A 19,539-nucleotide genomic window follows, 5' to 3' on the forward strand; every position below is an offset into this window, starting at 1 on the left:
CCAGGCCACTGGTAGAGAAAAGAGAAATGCTATTCTCTCTCTCTCTGTGCCTGTCAGCTTCTCTTAAACTCACAACTGGCTAGCTGATATTGCTCTTCAGAATACATACTATACAATGTCGGTCTACTTACATTATTACATTAATTATTATTAATTTATCTGGGACAGAAAAATCATCAAAAAAAGGTCAAGCAAAAACGACAAACATTCTCTGAGCACACGTTCTGAAATATGATTAGTTAGAACTGGTTGCTTTTTTCTAGGGAATTACATATACAGTGCTCACCACACAGTGTCCTTTTAACATATAATAGAACCAGTAGGTATTTTTATTTACTACACTATGGAACAACTGTATGCTAAACATGTAAGGTCAGTGTTGTATTAGCAAGTAAAGTGACACTGTGTTTAATTTTTACTAGTGGTGTATTAAGGTTGTTTCACTATTGTGGTTTAATTTTAGAAATTGGTTTATCATATTAATAATTTGATGTCTTTTACATGTGTGTTTATAATAACTAACTAAAAATGCGCGAGTTTTTTGTGTTTGTTTTTTCACAAATTAAATTGCTCATCAATTGTCCTGAAACCTTGAAGGAACCTTTCACAATTTTCATCGATGTTGCCTGCTGCTTTAACAGGGAAAAAATACAAACCTGCTTGGATTGTTGTTAAATGATGCTAAATTGGCAAAGATAGTGTGCAAATTCATGACATGTCATTGTTGCCTAGATTGCTTCCCTTCTATTCAGTTTAATTCAGTTTTATTTATACAGCATCAAATCACAACAACAGTCGCCTCAAGGTGCTTTATACTGTAAGGCAGACCATAACTTCTCTGCTCTATGCTCACATGTATTATCATTTTAATAATTGAAAGTCTTTAAAAGTTTTGGATTTAAGGAACTGCCCATGGACACACAGCCATGAATTGGTCTTAAAGAGTGTAATACGAGATTTGACACAAACACATAAGTGTAATAAGTTTAAAGAGAAATCTGTGAGTAAGTGTAAAACAACACTTGTCCTGTGCATCAGTGATTTTGATAACAGCATGTTGAGTAAATGTGGGTTTCTAAGAGAATGAATAAATGATTACAACTGAACCACCAACTTGCATCAATGCTAGTGCTTCTAGAAAAACTAAATGTGAATGCCAGCTTGTGTGTGTGTGTGTGTGTGTGTGTGTGTGTGTGTGTGTGTGTGTGTGTGTGTGTGTGTGTGAGTGTCTGCACGTGTCCATCCTCCTCTAGGCTTTACCAAACAGCTCTAGCAGTGCTGTCAGGCCCACAGTGCTCGTTTTATTAACACCTGAATACAGCTAAGACTGAAAGCAAGAGAAAGGGAGAATGAAGATAAGGAAGTAAAAGTGTGATGTAGAGATACTAAAAGAGGGTGACAGCCATGCAAACATCATACAGCTGACTCTGCATCTTCATCTCCTACCCTCCTCTGGCCTTCACCTCCCCTTCCAATGCATTCAGAACGATTTCTTTCTTTTTTATTTATAGTGTTTTTACTGATGCTAGGAACTTACAATCATTAGTCTGGGCAGAACAAAAATAACATAATATTATGTGTGAGTCATAGTAATGTGTGAGTCATACAAGAATATGCATGTGTTCTGCTTGGTTTTTTTCATAACCCCAATATGAGGTCGAGGAGTGGCTGTGAGGAGAGGATGCTCCCTTGAGGCTGTGTGACTTTCTCTTCTGTTTCATGAGATGATATGTGAATTCACAGTGCATACCACCAAAGCACAATTAATAACATTCACACACTAACTGCAATAACAGTGCAACAACCACTCTAAGACGACTGTAGCCTGGGCTTTTCAGACATGCACTAAATGCCGTTACTGCTTAAATAGCTGACATCCGTAGATACTAAAGGCTGACCCTAACTACAGCTTGATGTTATCTTTAGTTTCAAACCTCCTTTTTGAGACAAAGAAGACAGCCAAACACACAAAGATGCTTTCTGATCTCCACTCTTAGGTCATTCTTTACAGTATATGAAAAACATTAGCCATTAATAGCAAAAACCCATCCTACAAGCAGTTTTTGCCACTCCTGTGGCAGCTTTTCAAATCTTCATTCTGTATTTAATTATGACTCAAACAAAATTCTTTTACAGAGACAAATTTTGGTGATTGTTAAATTATGTACAGGCGCTGTATATTAAACATAACGTGAAACAAATGCAAAGAGAGAATCCAACACCACATTTGAAGAGGGATGTTAAAATAACATGAACAAAACACAGTTTCTTAGGTCTCAGTATAAGCAGTGTGCTACTTAACAATATGTAAAACAGTAGAAATAACCACAATAAATACTTAAATATCCTAAAATATTAATAACAGATCCAATGAATGTACAAACTTCCACCATGTGCAGCAGGGAACAGCAGTGCACAGTCTGGAGTTAACTAAAACATCAGCAACAACAATTCCAAAGTGGTATGTTTTTAAGGTCCACGGTGTGCACTTCACTGTTTAGCACAGGGCAGCTTAGCAGTCTGACTACATTTGGTTAGAAGCTGTTTCTGAAGCCTCCATTCAAAGGGGAGGAGAGTAAACAGTTCATGTGCAGGGTGGGTTGGGTTGCGTAGGATACAGACAGCTCTTTCTCTACATCTGAAGCTGTAAATGTCCCCAGTGGGAGGAAATTTGCACCAGATAGTCCTCTGCACAGACTTCACCATCCTCTGCAATGCCCTGTTATCTGCTACAATGCCGCATTGGCTGCATTTTTAGGTAATTAGTTGCATATAACTTTGCTGTTTCCAAAATTTGTACATATGTTTTTGAAATGTACAATTTATATTTGCATTTCAAGTTATAAAAATAATTTGTTCAACATGTTTGTGGGTTTTTACATTACCAAACATAACTTCTTCATACTGGGATTTTATGATTTTGGTGTCATTTTAGATCAATTATGTTAATACACTATGTACGCCGTCAATGCGTTAGCGCGGTTAGATCGTTAATGCGTTAGTGCCGTGCAACCCCACGCATGGGGCAATCCACACTAACTCGCTAATGGAGATTTGCAGCGTTAATGCGGTTATGGCGTTAACGTCATTTTAACGAGATTAACGCTGAAAGCACTAGCATATATAAATAATGTAAACAATTAAATGACAGAAAAACTTTTGTTTTTCCACTATCTACCACAAACGTATAATAAGAATCACAGATATGCACACATAGGAATATAATAGAATATCAGAATATCATATATATCAACAAGGTCCGCGTCAGGTGTTGAGGAACCAGGGCACCCTGACGACAAGTGGGCTACTGGAACAAGAAGGCATCGGTGGGCAAGAGACGAAAACAGGGCGTTGTTGGAATGCTACTACGCAAGTAACCCTGGCGGAAGGGGTTACATGAATAGGATGAGGGACCTATGGATTCTTCGATACCCAACATCCACAATGACGGCGAAACAACTAGTAGCTCAGTGTTCCAACATTCGAAAGAAGGGACTGCTCTCACAGCTAGAGATTGACGAGGTACAACATAAATGCTACGGCAAGGAGGAGTCAGGACGCCAGGTCAGGGGTAGATATCATCACCCCACCCGAGATTGGGTACATAGCCCCAAGTGCGATAGGGAGAAGGATCGTTGAGTGCGAGAGGAACTGACCTGAAAGATAGGATCATGGCCAAGCTTGAAACCTGGATCCCCGTAGCGGTTACCAAGATTACGTGAAGTACCCTCAGAAGGTCTGCTAGATGATGTTAATGCAGCACTACGGACGATACCTACAACCACGATTACCGACACTAACAAGCTGATCTACACTACGGCAGCAGTGATCAGTGAGATGCTTGGCTACAAGTTGAACAGCCACAGGGGCAGTACCCTCCTGGAGAAGGAGGCTAGAGGGCAAGATCAAAGTAGCACGGAGGAGGTTAGCCAACTAACGGAGTTGCAGAAAGGCGCGACAAAGAAGGTGCATAAGAAATACAGCAAGCTGTCCATACCTGAGGCCTTGGAAACTGCCAAGCAAAGACTCACAGCCTTGGCCAGCCGCTTGAGGAGGTACACCAGAGAGATAGAAGGCAGGAGAATAAACCAGCTGTTCTCCACAGAACCAGCAAAGGTGTACTCTCAGTGGCAAGGGAACAATAAGAGAACAGCACCACCAAGGCTGGAGACGGAGCAATACTGGAAGAGCATATGGGAGAAGGACGCAACCCATAACGGCAATGCTCAGTGGCTAGTGGATCTGAGGGCAGACCATAGCGACCTCCTGAACAGGGTCCAGTAACCATCACAGTGGCAGACATCCAAGAAAGGGTCTCCAGTATGAAGAGTTGGACAGCACCAGGCCCCGACATGGTTCACGCCTACTGGCTGAAGAAGCTGACTGCACTCCACGAGCGCCTGGCAGCACAAATGAACCAGCTGCTAGTTAACGAGAGACACCCGAATGGCTAACCAAGGTTGGACGGTCCTGATCCCCATGGACCCCAAGAAGGGACCGGTCCCATCCAACTACCGACCAATAACCTGCCTCAGTACTACATGGAAGCTCCTGTCAGGCATCATATCGGCTAAGATGAACAGGCACATGGGTCAATACATGAGCGGGCACAGAAAGGGATTGGCAAGAATACCAGAGGCGCAAAACACCAGCTACTGGTAGACAGAACAGTCAGCCGAGACTGCAAGACCAGACTGACCAACCTGTGCACAGCCTGGATTGATTACAAGAAGGCCTATGACTCAATGCCCCACAGCTGGATACTGGAATGCCTAGAATTGTACAAGATCAACAGGACCCTAAGAGCCTTCATCAGGAACTCAATGGGGATGTGGCGTACAACACTAGAGTCCAACTCCAAGCCCATAGCACAAGTCACCATCAAGTGCGGGATCTACCAAGGAGATGCTCTGTCCCCACTGCTGTTCTGCATAGGCCTGAACCCCTCAGTGAGATCATTAACAAGACTGGCTACGGATACCGACTACGGAACGGAGCGGTTGTCAGCCACCTCCTGTACATGGATGACATCAAGCTGTATGCCAAGAGTGAACGAGACATCGATTCACTGATCCACACTACCAGGCTATACAGCAATGACATTGGAATGTCATTCGGACTGGAGAAGTGTAGTCGGATGGTAACAAAGAGAGGGAAGGTAGTCAGAACTGAGGGGATTGAACTACCAGAAGGCAACATTGCAGACATAGAGGACAGTTACAAGTACCTGGGGATCCCACAGGCGAATGGGAACCATGAAGAGGCCGCTAGGAAAGCTGCAACCACCAAGTACCTGCAGAGGGTCAGGCAAGTCCTGAGGAGTCAGCTGAACGGTAAGAACAAGATCCGGGCCATCAACACCCACGCCCCTGCCCGTGATCAGGTACCCTGCTGGGGTAATAGGCTGGCCAAAGGAGGAGATAGAAGCCACTGACATAAAGACAAGAAAGCTCCTTACCATGCATGGAGGGTTTCACCCCAAGTCCAGCACCCTGAGGTTGTACGCTAAGCGGAAGGAAGGGGCCGGGACTGGTGAGTGTCAGCACCACAGTCCAGGATGAGACAAGAAACATCCACGAATACATCACGAAGATGGCCCCAACTGACAGCGTGCTCAGTGAATACCTCAGGCAGCAGAAACCCAAGAAAGAGGAGGAAGGCGAGGAACCATCATGGAAGGACAGGCCCCTGCACGGTATGTACCACCGGCGGCAGATAGAGGAGGTGGCTGATATCCAGAAATCCTACCAGTGGCTGGACAAAGCTGGACTGAAAGACAGCACAGAGGCACTAATCATGGCAGCACAAGAACAAGCTCTGAGTACAAGATCCATAGAGGCTGGGGTCTATCACACCAGGCAAGACCCCAGGTGCAGGCTGTATAAAGATGCCCCAGAGACAATCCAGCACATAACAGCAGGGTGCAAGATGCTAGCAGGCAAGGCATACATGGAACGCCATAACCAAGTGGCCGGCATAGTGTACAGGAACATCTGTGCCGAGTATAACCTGGAAGTCCCGAGGTCAAAATGGGAGATGCCCCAAGGGTGATGGAGAATGACCGAGCTAAGATCCTGTGGGACTTCCAGATGCAGACGGACAAAATGGTGGTGGCTAACCAACCGGACATAGTGGTGGTAGACAAACAGAAGAAGACGGCCGTAGTGATAGATGTAGCGGTTCCGAATGACAGCAATATCAGGAAGAAGGAACACGAGAAGCTGGAGAAATACCAAGGGCTCAGAGAAGAGCTCGAGAGGATGTGGAGGGTGAAGGTAACGGTGGTCCCCGTGGTAATCGGAGCACTAGGTGCGGTGACTCCCAAGCTAGGCGAGTGGCTCCAGCAGATCCCGGGAACAACATCGGAGATCTCTGTCCAGAAGAGCGCAGTCCTGGGAACAGCTAAGATACTGCGCAGGACCCTCACGCTCCCAGGCCTCTGGTAGAGGACCCGAGCTTGAAGGATAAAACCGCCCGCAGGGGCGTGCTGGGTGTATATATATATACACATATATACACATTATATTGTAAAATATAAAAAGAGAAATCTTTATGGTGTGCTGCTAATTTAGATTTATTTATTAATTATTAAGTTGATGTCTGATGGTGAAAAAATTCACTGAAATTTTGTTACGATGTGCACTAACTGGTGTATGAGTTGACTGACAAAAAAGTGTTTATTCTGTTCTATTCTTGGGGGGCCATGGACCATGGACTGTTTTACCCTGTCCGCCTCTTGCTTTCGGGGGAGAGGGGCTTGTTGTCTCTCACCCTCACCCTGTCAAGTATGTCATGACAAACGCTCATGCACACACTCATGTTCTTGTCTTGCTTTCTCTCTCTCTCTCACTCAGACACACACAGCAAACTTGTATGTTCATTTGTGTACCTCCCTTTGTTTTATCTTTCAGGTTCTGTGTATCATATACTCTGTTTTGTTACAGATGCAGCCGACTTAGCGTGTCCCCAACTCCACCAACATAACTTAGTAAAATAAATAATAAATATTATCCACTAATAAATGATATTGTATTAACAGATACTGCAACCCAACAGATGTAACTTGTGATGAAAACAGCTGAGTTACTTCCTTTAAACTTAAAAGGGAAATGCTGAAAGTTCGACCACCATTGTTATAATTATCTCTTGTGTATGACCCTGATGCTAACTGGGCCATGACAATAATAGGAAAACACACCCACAATAATAAGCTCTGAAAATATTAAAAGCTAGGGCAGAAAATAACTCATACAATCTGAGCAAAGAATAATGTGCTGAGTGAAGGGACACAGAGTAATGAAAGAGGAAAATGTCAGAATCGTGATTAGTAAATTAGTTCTAAGTTTCTAAGTTTCTAAATAGGCTCATGAAATGTTTCTGAGTAAATGTTTCTGCACTAACAGAAGACCAAAGCTTACAATGTGCCTTTTGTTGCCAAATATGCATATGTGGGCTGGCACATGGAAATACATGCATTCCAATTCCATTGCCATTTGCCCACACCCCATACCTCGATTTTGCAAGATATGTTTAGTATTATGTGTAGAACGGTCTCAAGTGAATAAACTGTGGTGTAGACATTCACAGCAAAGTAAAATACACAGATTTTGAGTTTCTTACAAAACCATGCACTGCCAGTCATAACTTTTTCATGGGTTAACATTATGTGGCTTCCAGTTTTGTTTTTAAGTTTGGGAATTTGACAAGTTGCATAAGACACGGTCAAGTGCACGAGAACATCTCCAAAAATGCACAAAAAGTCATGTCTGCAGTTTGTCTGTCAATGCTGTGACACAGCTATTGCGGAAACTATCCCACCCTTCTCCTAGTGAAACAAAACATTTATTAAATAGAGTGTTTAACCCAAGACTGTCACCCACTGGGCCAGCGTGGGTGCTTTTCAAGCTCAAATAACTGATGTGAAATCATTTACCTTTTCAGCTTTACACAAGAATGGACGAATTTTAGCAAGTAAGGCTGAAGTTCCTAAAATATGTGAACGTTCTGTCCACTTTTAGATAGATACATGATTAAATGAAAAAATAATGAAAATAATGAAAATCATTCATATCTTTTTTAAAAAAAAACAACATCTCATACTGTTCATCATCTGCATAGCATGTACTTGTTTACATGCTCTTGAGATTAAATTGGGCTCAAGCTGTAAAATGAGTTTAACATCCTTGGTTTAGACTTTTTACGGCAAAAAAGCTCTGATTCGTCTAGTATACCATTATACTAAGTAGCATCCATTTTGGGGAAGATTTACCGTCTTGAGTATTTATGGGTTTAATAAATAAATCCATAAAGAATAAGATTGTTGCCCCCCGACGGGAATAGCTGATCAATATAATAATAGTAACAATTCCAGTCGCCGGAAAAACAGTTATTATATCTGACTTACTTCAGCGTCTGAGTGAGGTGGAATTCCAACAACGCAAAAAGTAACTCCATTCATTGGCTTGTCAGCGTCTGGCGTGCGTAAACCGACAAAAAGACATACTCTGCTGTCAACATTTTTGTCTTAAATCGTGCTGCGGTGTAGTGCAGACTGGCTGTGCTCTTCTCTCCAGCAGTCCCCACAACGTAAACAGTTCAGCTAAAAGCATGTGGCACAGCACAACCGGAAGTGTGAACTTCAAAATAAATATGGGAACGTGTTTACGCATTTTCTTCAAGTGTATGTTTGCGTTTCAGGCATTCCATATAGGAAGAAGATTCTTATCAGAAATTATACGCTTTACTTAAATAAAATATTTTGTTTAAAACCTATTAGAACCACTAACATTTTTAATATTGCTCAACATTATTGCTCAACATAAACCTTAGTGGGCGATTACAGATGACAGTTCAAACTGTATTCTACTGGATTTAGGTCAGTCAAATGTCGGAGCCCATCAATGGTATCAATTCGTTCATCCTCCAAGACCTGCTTGGAGTTCGTGAATAGCTTATTTTCTTGAAGAAAGGTAAAAATTTATTGTAAAGCAATGTTTTTTAATTAAATGTTGTTACCTTTAGAGCCGCTCCACTTATTATTTTTATTTTTATTATTTTGGTTAATGTAATTGCCTTCTTGAGAGGATTGAACTTGCTCACAAACTCATGAAATTTTGCACACAGTCTAGTATTTTACTTTTATTTATGCATTTTATTGGTTTTGGGCATAATGGCTCATCCTCTACAAAAGTGAAAAAACTGACCCCATTGGGTGTCAAGCACATGTATGAAATCTGGTACATATGTGTAACATGCCAAGACAGGAATAGTCCACTGGCCACATGACTCAAACCCAGCAAGAAGTCAGCCATATTAAACTGAAGATGAAATTTTGGCACTAACTTGACCATTTCCAGGAATTCTTCTTTTTTGAACTCCGAGGGATTTTATCCAATCAACTTCATATTTGGTCAGTCTAAACTACAGATGTGGGCCATATTAAAAATTGTGGTGCCTTTCTGTGTCCACACCGCATTTTGATCATTCACCATAGAAATTTAATTGGTTCTTATTCACAAATACACTGTCCAATCTGAACCAAACTTCTCCACGTGTGATAAGGCTCCACCCCCTGAACATATTTCAAATGCAATATTTGCCAATGGTCACCACGCCACCTAGTGGGAACAGGAAATGTCATGTTTTACTCCTAGACCACAGTTTCAAGGTGGTCAACCACAGCAACCTCAAAGGAAAGCGTTGATGAGTTGTGCTTAGGATGCATGGAAAACTGTGAGTTGTCATCAAATTAATTTCAGCATTTTACCATCAATTCTATTCTACCATTCTATTGTATATAATATTTTATTTTATTTTATTCAATTGTATTGTGTACGGTTGTGTACAGTATCTTATTCTTATCCTATTCCAGTGTTTTTCTAATTTTTGCTATGTAACTTTGCACTGTCCACTTTCTGCTGTAACAAAACAAATTTCCCGCGTGTGGGACTAATAAAGGTTATCTTATCAAGCACGAAATTGCTATAACTAATAGACACCTTGTTGAATCTCTCCCAAACTTTACAGCTAAGCTCAAAAAATCTTGAAACTTGTCACACCTCCAATTTGATGAAGACTTTCATTTTTTATGGCTCTGATCATTGGATATTGCAAAATAGCTCCACAGCACCACCTACAACATTTTTAAAAAGCAGCCCCTGCATTAAGTTTCATCTATGAGTCTGAAATTAGGCAGCCTGATCTAAGGTGTACAAAAAAGTCTCATGGAGTCCTATACTAAACCCAACAGGAAATCAGTCATTTTTAATTTAATGTGTAATTTTGACAATGCTCGATGGCAATTCACCCAGACATAGGGTGCGAGGATCCTCTGATTTCAACTAAAATTAATTTTATTGAATTGTATCAGACACCTTTCTTACACTATGCTTTGTTGTGGCCTCTAGTTTTAGAACTGTAAGTACTGAAGAAGTGTCTGTGACTACAGTTAGGGCAGGTACATATGTCAAGATAATGGTGTATGAAGTGAAAAGTATATATCTGTGTAGTGTCCAAAGACAGTGGAACAACATACAGCCCCAGTTGTGATGCTGTGCCAACAGTCCCCTTGGGACAGAGAGAAGAGCATGCACTACATGTGCCCTAACATGCTCTCAATGAGTCATTATATAAGAGCAGGACATGGAGCCCCAAGGGAGAGGAGACAGAGAAAGACACACAGAGTCTGAGAGTGTAGATAGACACTTCAACACCCTCTACTGGTGTTACATTGCTCTCGCACAAAGTCAGACACAGTCTCTAAGAATGCTAAAGAAAAATGCCTCCACAGGGAGCGTATCGTACAAAGTGGCTGCCAGCCTATGCTTGAGTTACCAACATGCGAGTCCAGTGATAATGAGTTCATGATAATGATTTAAAGAAGGTAGTGGTTTGTTCAGTTGCATTTTTAATTTTAGTTTAAATTAAAGCTCCATGTGTGACATGCTGTCACATATCATGGACAGCAACAAGAGTTACAATTAAAGTGTTAATAACACTGCTCCAGCATACATGAGATGATAACATGGTGTCACGCTGCACGCCAAATATTCTTGGGCAAGATACTAACCCCAAGTTGCTCTTTGATAAATCAATTGAAGTAAAAATGTGTGTGAATGAAGATAGAAAAAACTGAGAAATGAATGGGTGAATGAGTCAACTTGTGTAAAGCAAGAGAGCTGCTCCATTTACCATCAGGGATGTCAGACTCATTTTATTCTGTCGCCCACATACAGCCAACTTTGATCTTAAGAGGGCTGGACCAGGGAAATTACCCTTTCTGTCAGTGTAAAGATATTTACCTAAACATTTAATTGTGGAGATATTTTAATATAAGTAAAAGAAGTGTAATTTTAACAATACATCTCAGTTTCTGTACATAACAAGTTTGCAAAAAGACAGAAAAAAGTTATTTTCATATGGTATTGGTGCTTCTTATTGCCCTGACTGCATTTATAAAACAAGAGTTTTTTAAACTATGGAACCACTATAATAAAAAGAGAACTCTTTAAAGTAGATAGTAATTTAATTTAATTGTTTATCTAGTACCTTACTACTTTTGTGTATGAATGGCAGTGCAGGTGGCAGTGCAGGTGGAGAATTTATTAATAGGAAAAGCTGCAAAACTTTGGACATACAGCAAAAGCTTAAAATCTATGCACATTTCCTTAAGCCTACCAGTGGGTCACATTGGAGTCTTTGCCGGGCTGATTCTGGCCCCCGGGCTTTATGTTTGATGTTAACTGATGTAAGAGGAGCAGAAGCAGAACCAATAACAGGTTGTCTAGCATGCTAATCTCCCATCGATCTCCTGTCAAAGACCAGCACATGCGCATCCCCCCCCCCAAGTTTGGGACATGGACATAGCCATGGAAGTGAGATGCACTGTGGATTTGTATAGAAAAAAGGCAACCCTGCTTTTTACAGTAGCCAATTGTGGCCACAGGATGGCAGCAATGTCAAGGGTGCAAGCAAAGAAAAAGAGGGATTAATTAATTAATATCTACTTTTAGATTTAAAAAGGCAACTTGTCTTGCTTGTCCTGATAAACTGTGAAACTTGGAATATTGAACTGCTAGTAGTCTTATCATGGTCCTCCAATCCCCATTTCTGACTCATCTCGCTCTCACTTTTTCAGTCTCTCTCTCTTTCTGTTTTTTCATTCTCTCTCTGACTGTCTGTGTTGTGTGTGGTGTGTTTGCTTTTGCACTAACCACACCCATGTCTTAGAGGCCGGCCTGCCTCCTGCTCTCCGCCTGCCAACACCTGGGCACCTGAGCTGATTACCTCACCAGTTTGTGATCTCGTGATCAGTTGCTCCCTGCTGGAGGAAGACGTCCATTCATTGCTGGATTGTTAACAAAGAGCTATAAGTGGGATTAGTGCTGCTGTATGGAAATGTTTTTCTGTTTTTGTATGTGGAGAGACCGCAACTTGTTTTCTGCTTCCTTCAGTGCAGGATAACTGGGCCTGCGGTGTGAGTAACCTGAGAGTGAGAGATCTAGCGAGATAGAGGATTACGAATCTGTCTGACTAGCTCCCTTTTGTACTGCAAAGTTGTGGCTCAGACGAAGAGGTGGCTCAGAGTTTATCACTAACAAGTAGAGATGGCATGATACCACTTTTTTTATGTCCGATACTGATATCATAAATTTGGATATCTGCCGATACCAATATAAATCCGATATAGCGCATTTTATAATCTATAATTTTTTTTTAAATATCTTTAAATATCTGCATTTTGTATAAGTTCATACTCAAGTTAAAAAACAAAACAAAACTATAGCTATTCTGTCATACCTGTATGCAAAAAATACACTGCACCCAAAATATTTAATAGATCAGCAATACTCAATCTGATAAACTTAAACCTACACCATCCTCCTTATTCTGGTATTTTAAAGAGTACTTAGTGGAAATATTAAGCAACCTAACTAATAGGGCTGCAAACTCCCAGCAATATAAAAAAAAAAATAAAAAAAAAAATGGGGGAACCACCCTCCACCTCATAATGCTTAATTGATGTAATTGACTTTAATTTAATGCTAGTGTAAAAAAAAAAAATGCACAGAAATCAACACTTTTTCTACAATAATTAAATAGATTCAACATCTCTCTTCAACAGAATTGCAGACTGCACAGATGGTATCTTCCCAAAGGAGAAAGTACCATAGCTTACTAGGTTATAAATTTAACTTAATAGTTCCTATAAAGAATAATGGATTTCTATACATTTTAAATCAGATGAAAACTTTGGTTGTAAGATTCAGATAATTATTTATCAAAAGCTAGACATTTTAAATGAGAATAAGAAAGAAAAGTATTTCTTTTTAACCCCCCCTTCCCTGTTAATGCCCTACCGGCCCCCCTGGCAAAACTTTCCTAGACTCGCCCCTGCGCAGTTACCAGCCGTCAGCACATAGAAAAGGATCCTGGTGTAGAAAGTAATATTAAATAAATTCAACAACAGCTTATCAAGCTTAAACGTGCTGCTGTTGTTTATCCGCTGGTTTCCTCTTTCTGGCGCAAAGTGGGCGATAAACAAACAAGAGAGACGGGACTCGCGACAGAAAAGCCGATCAGCTGATCATTGATCAGTTTCATGATTGAAGTAGCAAAAGGAGAGGGAGAGAATGAGAGGCAGTCGCTCTTCAAAACATTCAGAGATGAACTTACACACTTGCTTTACTTCTCTGGGATAACTTTAAATGCCGGTTTGGAAGCACAGCCTGTTTGGCGCCCTGGGCGAACACGAGGGGGGGCTTACTGGGCTTAAGCCCGGGTTGTTTTGTCAGAAGCCCCGGATCTTTTGGAGTGTAATTTTTTCATAGTTAGATGCCTGGCTGACAACTGTATAAAACAAAAAACTACACACAATATTCGAAGCACATAGTGCACACTGTGGGAATTTACGACTGTGCGTAAATCCCCCCCTAATATTGGTATGATCCGAGCTCAGGCACTAAGCGGGGCAGGGCAGCTGCTGCCTGCGAGTGCGCTGTTGGAGAAACGGAGCCAGGCAGACAGACTAGAACTGAAGTTCGACCGGGCACCAAAGCAAATCATTCGTACTGTACAAATAATGTAAATATGACGGTGTATCAAGAAAGATTGATATCAAACTTATCACTTGACCCGTATTACGTTACTTGCTCTTCAAGTGAATCAACAAATGGCGAAATGAAAAGCCGAACAACAACAATGCTGTTTCTTTAGAGAGTCTTAGCTTACATGTGTGTTTATTTCATATTTTCAGTTGTTACCCTCCACGGCTAAATAAATCGGTTTCAGTAATGTATTGATATGCAAGAATGGACATAAGGAGCTTCTTTCAAAGAAAAAACTCAGGTAGTATTTTATATATTATGCCTTGTATGTTGTTCAGTATATTTCTATGCAAAACAAGAGGAATTTCAATACACAGCAGTATCTTCACAGTTTAAAGTAGATACTTACATACACTTTATGGAAAACACAAGAACATTTTACTGTACAACATCAATTTAGAGTAAACTTGTTTTGTTTTGGATAAATAAATATTGAAATATCTTTTGAATTAGTTAAATCTCAGAATAAAGAGAGACAGAGCTGTCTATTTTTTATCACTTTCATCAAATTTAGGAGTACATATACACTAAGTTTATTGTTAATTAATAAGAAAACTCCAGACGATTCCATTCTGAGCTTAAGAAGCTTCTGATAGGTTAGTAGAGTCCATGTGAGTAAATTGGTGGCACACCTGTGGATGCATATAAGGCAAAACACAGAGCCTGTTTCTTTGAAATGGGAAAATCAAGAGATGTCAACCAAAACACCAGGAAAAGAATTGTGGAGCTCCATAAGTGTGGCTCAATTTTGAATACAATTTGGTGCCATTTGCAATTAAGAAATACAGATAGTTTCTCTCTTTACTCTTAAAGTTAACAAATATGTTTTTTATATTTACCAATCTAAAAAAATAAACATTTAGTGTGATTTGATGTTACAATTAAAAAAGTGTTTGTGTTTTGATCTGAAGAGTATGTAAATATCTGGTTTCAACTGTATATTTGATGATTGTCAGCACAAAGAGGGAGAGAGAGGAACAGAGAGGGAGATGGAGAATGAGGACAGAACAGAGATGGAACAAGAGCAGGTGAGACACATGTTAGTCAAATGGTTGTTTACCAAAAGTATCACCGTATCATAGGTACTCATGTACTGTATCTCGTAGCTAGTGTTTCTTTTTAGGTTTGTTATTTTTCAAGTTATATATTTATTAAGTTATGCAGGCTTGTTTGCACAACAAGGCTAAATAATTATATAAACTTTTCTGAATCTAAATAGTGTGCTTTGGTAGAATTAAAAAATAAGTGTAATGCAGGTCTATGATGATTTTTAGTGCTACTATCATCTAGTTCTGATTCTGGTTCTGTCTTGGTTAAGTCCTAAGTAGTCCTGATTTTGATTAATCTTTCAGTCATTTCTACCCCCAAAAAAAAAAAAATCCCACATGCATACTACCCTTTAGGGCTAAGCCCCGGGTGTTTCAAATGTCCCCCCCCCCAATGGTTTTATGTTGTACATTAACATAAAACCATACTGAATTTCACCAGAGAAACACACACACATATATGAAGAGAGAGTATGCATAGTATGCAAACAGCTACCATAATTCGTAGCCATTCAATAGCCATCGTAATTCGTCATACATGGCTGTAGCTCAGGTGGCAGAGCAGGTCAGCCACTAATCAGAAGGTTGTTGGTTCGATCCCAGGCTGCCTCCTGGCTGCATGCCAAATATCCTTGGGCAAGATACTAACCCCATGTTTGCCTACTGGTGGTGGTCAGAAGGCCCGGTGGCGCCAGTGTCCGGCAGCCTCGTCTCTGTCAGTGCGCCCCAGGGCAGCTGTGGCTACAATGTAGCTTGCCATTGCCAGTGTGTGAATGGGTGAATGACTGAATGTAGCGTAAAGCGCTTTGGGGTCCTTAGGGACTGAGTAAAAGCGCTATACAAATGCATTTACCATTTACCATACAATGAGAACAGGACAAATCAACAATTGACAATGACTAATTAATATTGTGCTGAACACAGTCCAAAAGATTCAGTAAGCTACATCAGTGTCTACTGTTTACTATCATAGCCAAGTGACTAACAAACGTAAACAGACATTTTCACTATCCCTACTAATTGATGTTATCTTGTTGTATCTTTGTTTTGGTCAGTGCCATCCTCTATGCTGTTGCATGCTGGGGCAGCAGGTTGAGGGTCACAGATGCCAACAGACTAAATTAACTGATCCACAAGGCCAGTTATGTTGTGGGGATGGAGCTGGACTCCATTAGGGTGGTGTCTGAGAGGTAGATGTTGTCCAAGATAAAGACAATGTTGGATAATACCTCCCACCCACTCCATGACATGACATGCTGGCTAGTCACAGGAGCACGTTCAGTGAGAGACTGAGATTACCAAAAAGCACTACTGACCGACACAGGAAATCATTCCTGCCCGGGCCATCTCCCTGTACAACTCCTCCATCTAACACACTGTAAACACTGCAATAGTTACACCCTTTTTTTTTTTTTTACACACGCTCTTTTCTACTCTGGAATATTCTTTCAATTTTCTTGATATTTATTTATAATCACCTCTGTTAACCCTTGATATTTATAATTGAGTGATCTGCATATATTAGTGCTATTTCTTAAATGTGTAAAATCTGTAACATAAGGTATTGTTTGGAGTTAAGTCTGTTACTGTTACTATTTTTACCATTTCTTCTTGGACCAACTGTAACTCACATAATTTCCTTAGGGATTAATAAAGTATTCTGATTATGATTCTGATTGTTTCAGGATACATGACCTGCCATTATCCAATGACACATCTGCTTACCTGTATCTTTTGCTCGTTTCTGCTCCTCTTCTTTTCTCTTTTTTCTAAACTGAGGACCCGATGGCTTTGAGCTTTTCTTGTCCATCTTTCATTGGTTTTAATTTGGCACTCCAGTATGAACACCCATCTCCCAACTCGAGGATCACCACGACCTACACCTTCACAGATTCGCTTTGTCTAGGGTTTATTTCTGGGATTTCGCACAACCCAGGATTCAAATCATGAATACATAATGGGCTTGGATTTACAACATTATGAATGAAATGTGCTCTATTTGGAAGCAGCCGGCCCCCCTCCCCTTTCAATGGGTTGTGTGTGAGACTTTAAATCATGAAACTGTAAATTATAAATTTTAAATTGTTATTGATCCCTTTACGCCTAGTCCTAAAGTGTATATTTATTTTCTTACCCTTCTTATATTTATTGTTTGTTTACTTGCACTGTTGTAACTGGAGCCTCGTCTCCTCTCTCTATATACTGGACTGTATATAGCGGAGATGACAAAGTTTACTTTTACTTCAGCAGCGAGCAGGCGCACCGAGGGCTCTCGCGCTCACTTTTCGCATATAGAATTTCGAAAACACATCGGTGTAAATTATAAGTCTGTATCATAATGTCTGGTGTTTTCGTGTTTTTTGGTTTGTTTTTATTTTAAACCGATCGGTGCCTATGCCATCCCCAAAATGCGCTGGCATGACGGGCAGCATGAGTACGAGCAATTTTTGTTTTGTTTTGTTTTGTTTTGTTTTTTTGCCGATGCCCGTGATGCTGCCCTGGGCAACCGCCCGTGTCGCCCGTATCAAAAACCGGTACTTCCAGGCTGGACTACTGTAATTCATTATTATCAGGATGTCCTAAAAACTCCCTGAAAAGCCTTCAGTTAATCCAGAATTCTGCAGCAAGAGTACTGACAGGGACTAGAAAGAGAGAGCAGATTTCTCCTGTTTTGGCTTCCCTTCATTGGCTTCCTGTTAAATCCAGAATTTAATTTAAAATCCTGCTCCTCACATACAAGGTCTTAAATAATCAGGCCCCATCTTATCTTAATGACCTTGTAGTACCATATCACCCTATTAGAGCACTTCGCTCTCGCACTGCAGGCTTACTTGTTGTTCCTAGAGTATTTAAAAGTAGAATGGGAGGCAGAGCCTGCAGTTTTCAGGCCCCTCTTCTGTGGAACCAGCTTCCAGTTTGGATTCAGGAGACAGACACTATCTCTACTTTTAAGATTAGGCTTCAAACTTTCCTTTTTGCTAAAGCATATAGTTAGGGCTGGACCAGGTGACCCTGAATCCTCCCTTAGTTATGCTGCAATAGACGTAGGCTGCCGGGGGATTCCCATGATGCATTGAGTTTTTCCTTTCCAGTCACCTTTCTCACTCAGTATGTGTTAATAGACCTCTCTGCATTGAATCATATCTGTTATTAATCTCTGTCTCTCTTCCACAGCATGTCTTTATCCTGTTTTCCTTCTCTCACCCCAACTGGTTGCAGCAGATGGCCCCGCCCCTCCCTGAGCCTGGTTCTGCCGGAGGTTTCTTCCTGTTAAAAGGGAGTTTTTCCTTCCCACTGTCGCCAAAGTGCTTGCTCGCAGGGGGTCATATGATTGTTGGGTTTTTCTCTGTATCTACTGTACAATATAAAGCGCCTTGAGGCGACTGCTGTTGTGATTTGGCGCTATATAAATAAAATTGAATTGAATAGACAAGTATTAACAGTCCCAGTCCCATCAAGCACTATAGGTTGCATTAGACCACATGCTAAACAAGCATAGTCTAAGAAACTAAAAGATGTTACCAGGCACTTTAGCTGGACTTTACAGTCAATCCAAGTCAATATTTAAAGAGTTCTTTCAAAATGAGGAGGAGGCACCAAGTATTTTGAGCTTCCTTAACATAAATGAAAAATGTTAACAAAAACAGCAGTTTTACACACAAGCTTCTGTCACCATATATTACTTTTGTTTGTGGATCTCTGGTTGGTGGCAAATTGAAATATTACCAAAGACAATGACACAGATATTTATTGAAATTCCTGTATCAGATCTTCCATAACAAGAGATTAAAAGCTTTGTTGTTCCAAAACATCCCTAAAGAAAGGCCCTAAATTTCCTTTCCAACAGTCTCTGTGTGTTCATACACATATGGGGTCAGGCTGCAGCATTAATCTGCTTTTGCTCTCAAAAGGGTTTCATCCTCACAATGGGGGGGCCCTGCACAGAACCAGTATCTCACCATCCCCCCAGTCTCTCAGCTTATGCATTTTGTGACACTCCCAACCTGCAACTTTAGCCCATCATGAACTGAACTGATAGTATAAAAGATGGATGTAGCCACTGCAATGTCACCCGTTAGCATTTTGGCTGTTACCATGTTGTGGTTTTGGAGCTAGAAGTTAACCTCTTGAGCCCCCAAAGATCTTTCAGTGGTTCCTGCTCCAGAATGAGATGCCCAAAATGAATAGAGTATTTCTCTGCAATTGCAAACTCTGCATAAACAAAATAAAGATGGTATGCATGAATCCTGGAGTGCTTATTTATCATCTAAGGCAGGGGTCCCCAATCTCAGTCCACGAGGGCCGGTGTCCCTGCAGGTTTTAGATGTGTCCTTGATCCATCACAGCTTATTTAAATGGATAAATTACCTCCTCAACATGTCTTGAAG

General features: G+C 40.7%; 1 protein-coding gene across 3 annotated transcripts in view; it reads right to left on the bottom strand.

Moving 5' to 3' along the window:
* LOC116313535 (rho GTPase-activating protein 21-A-like) overlaps positions 1–19,539 on the bottom strand; it is a 79,950-nt gene that overhangs the window by 43,194 nt on the left and 17,217 nt on the right. For 2 of the 3 annotated variants that reach the window (XM_039616715.1, XM_039616714.1), the window contains exon 1: positions 8,405–8,575. The exons of the other annotated variant lie outside the window; for it this stretch is intronic. In XM_039616715.1, the coding sequence (XP_039472649.1) occupies positions 8,405–8,458 (54 nt within the window). In that variant the 5' untranslated portion in view covers positions 8,459–8,575. Of the gene's footprint in view, positions 1–8,404; positions 8,576–19,539 lie in introns of those variants that run through there. 3 annotated transcript variants of the gene reach the window in all.

Source organism: Oreochromis aureus, linkage group 8 (genome assembly GCF_013358895.1).
Source record: "Oreochromis aureus strain Israel breed Guangdong linkage group 8, ZZ_aureus, whole genome shotgun sequence".
Taxonomy (NCBI): Eukaryota; Metazoa; Chordata; class Actinopteri; order Cichliformes; family Cichlidae; genus Oreochromis; species Oreochromis aureus.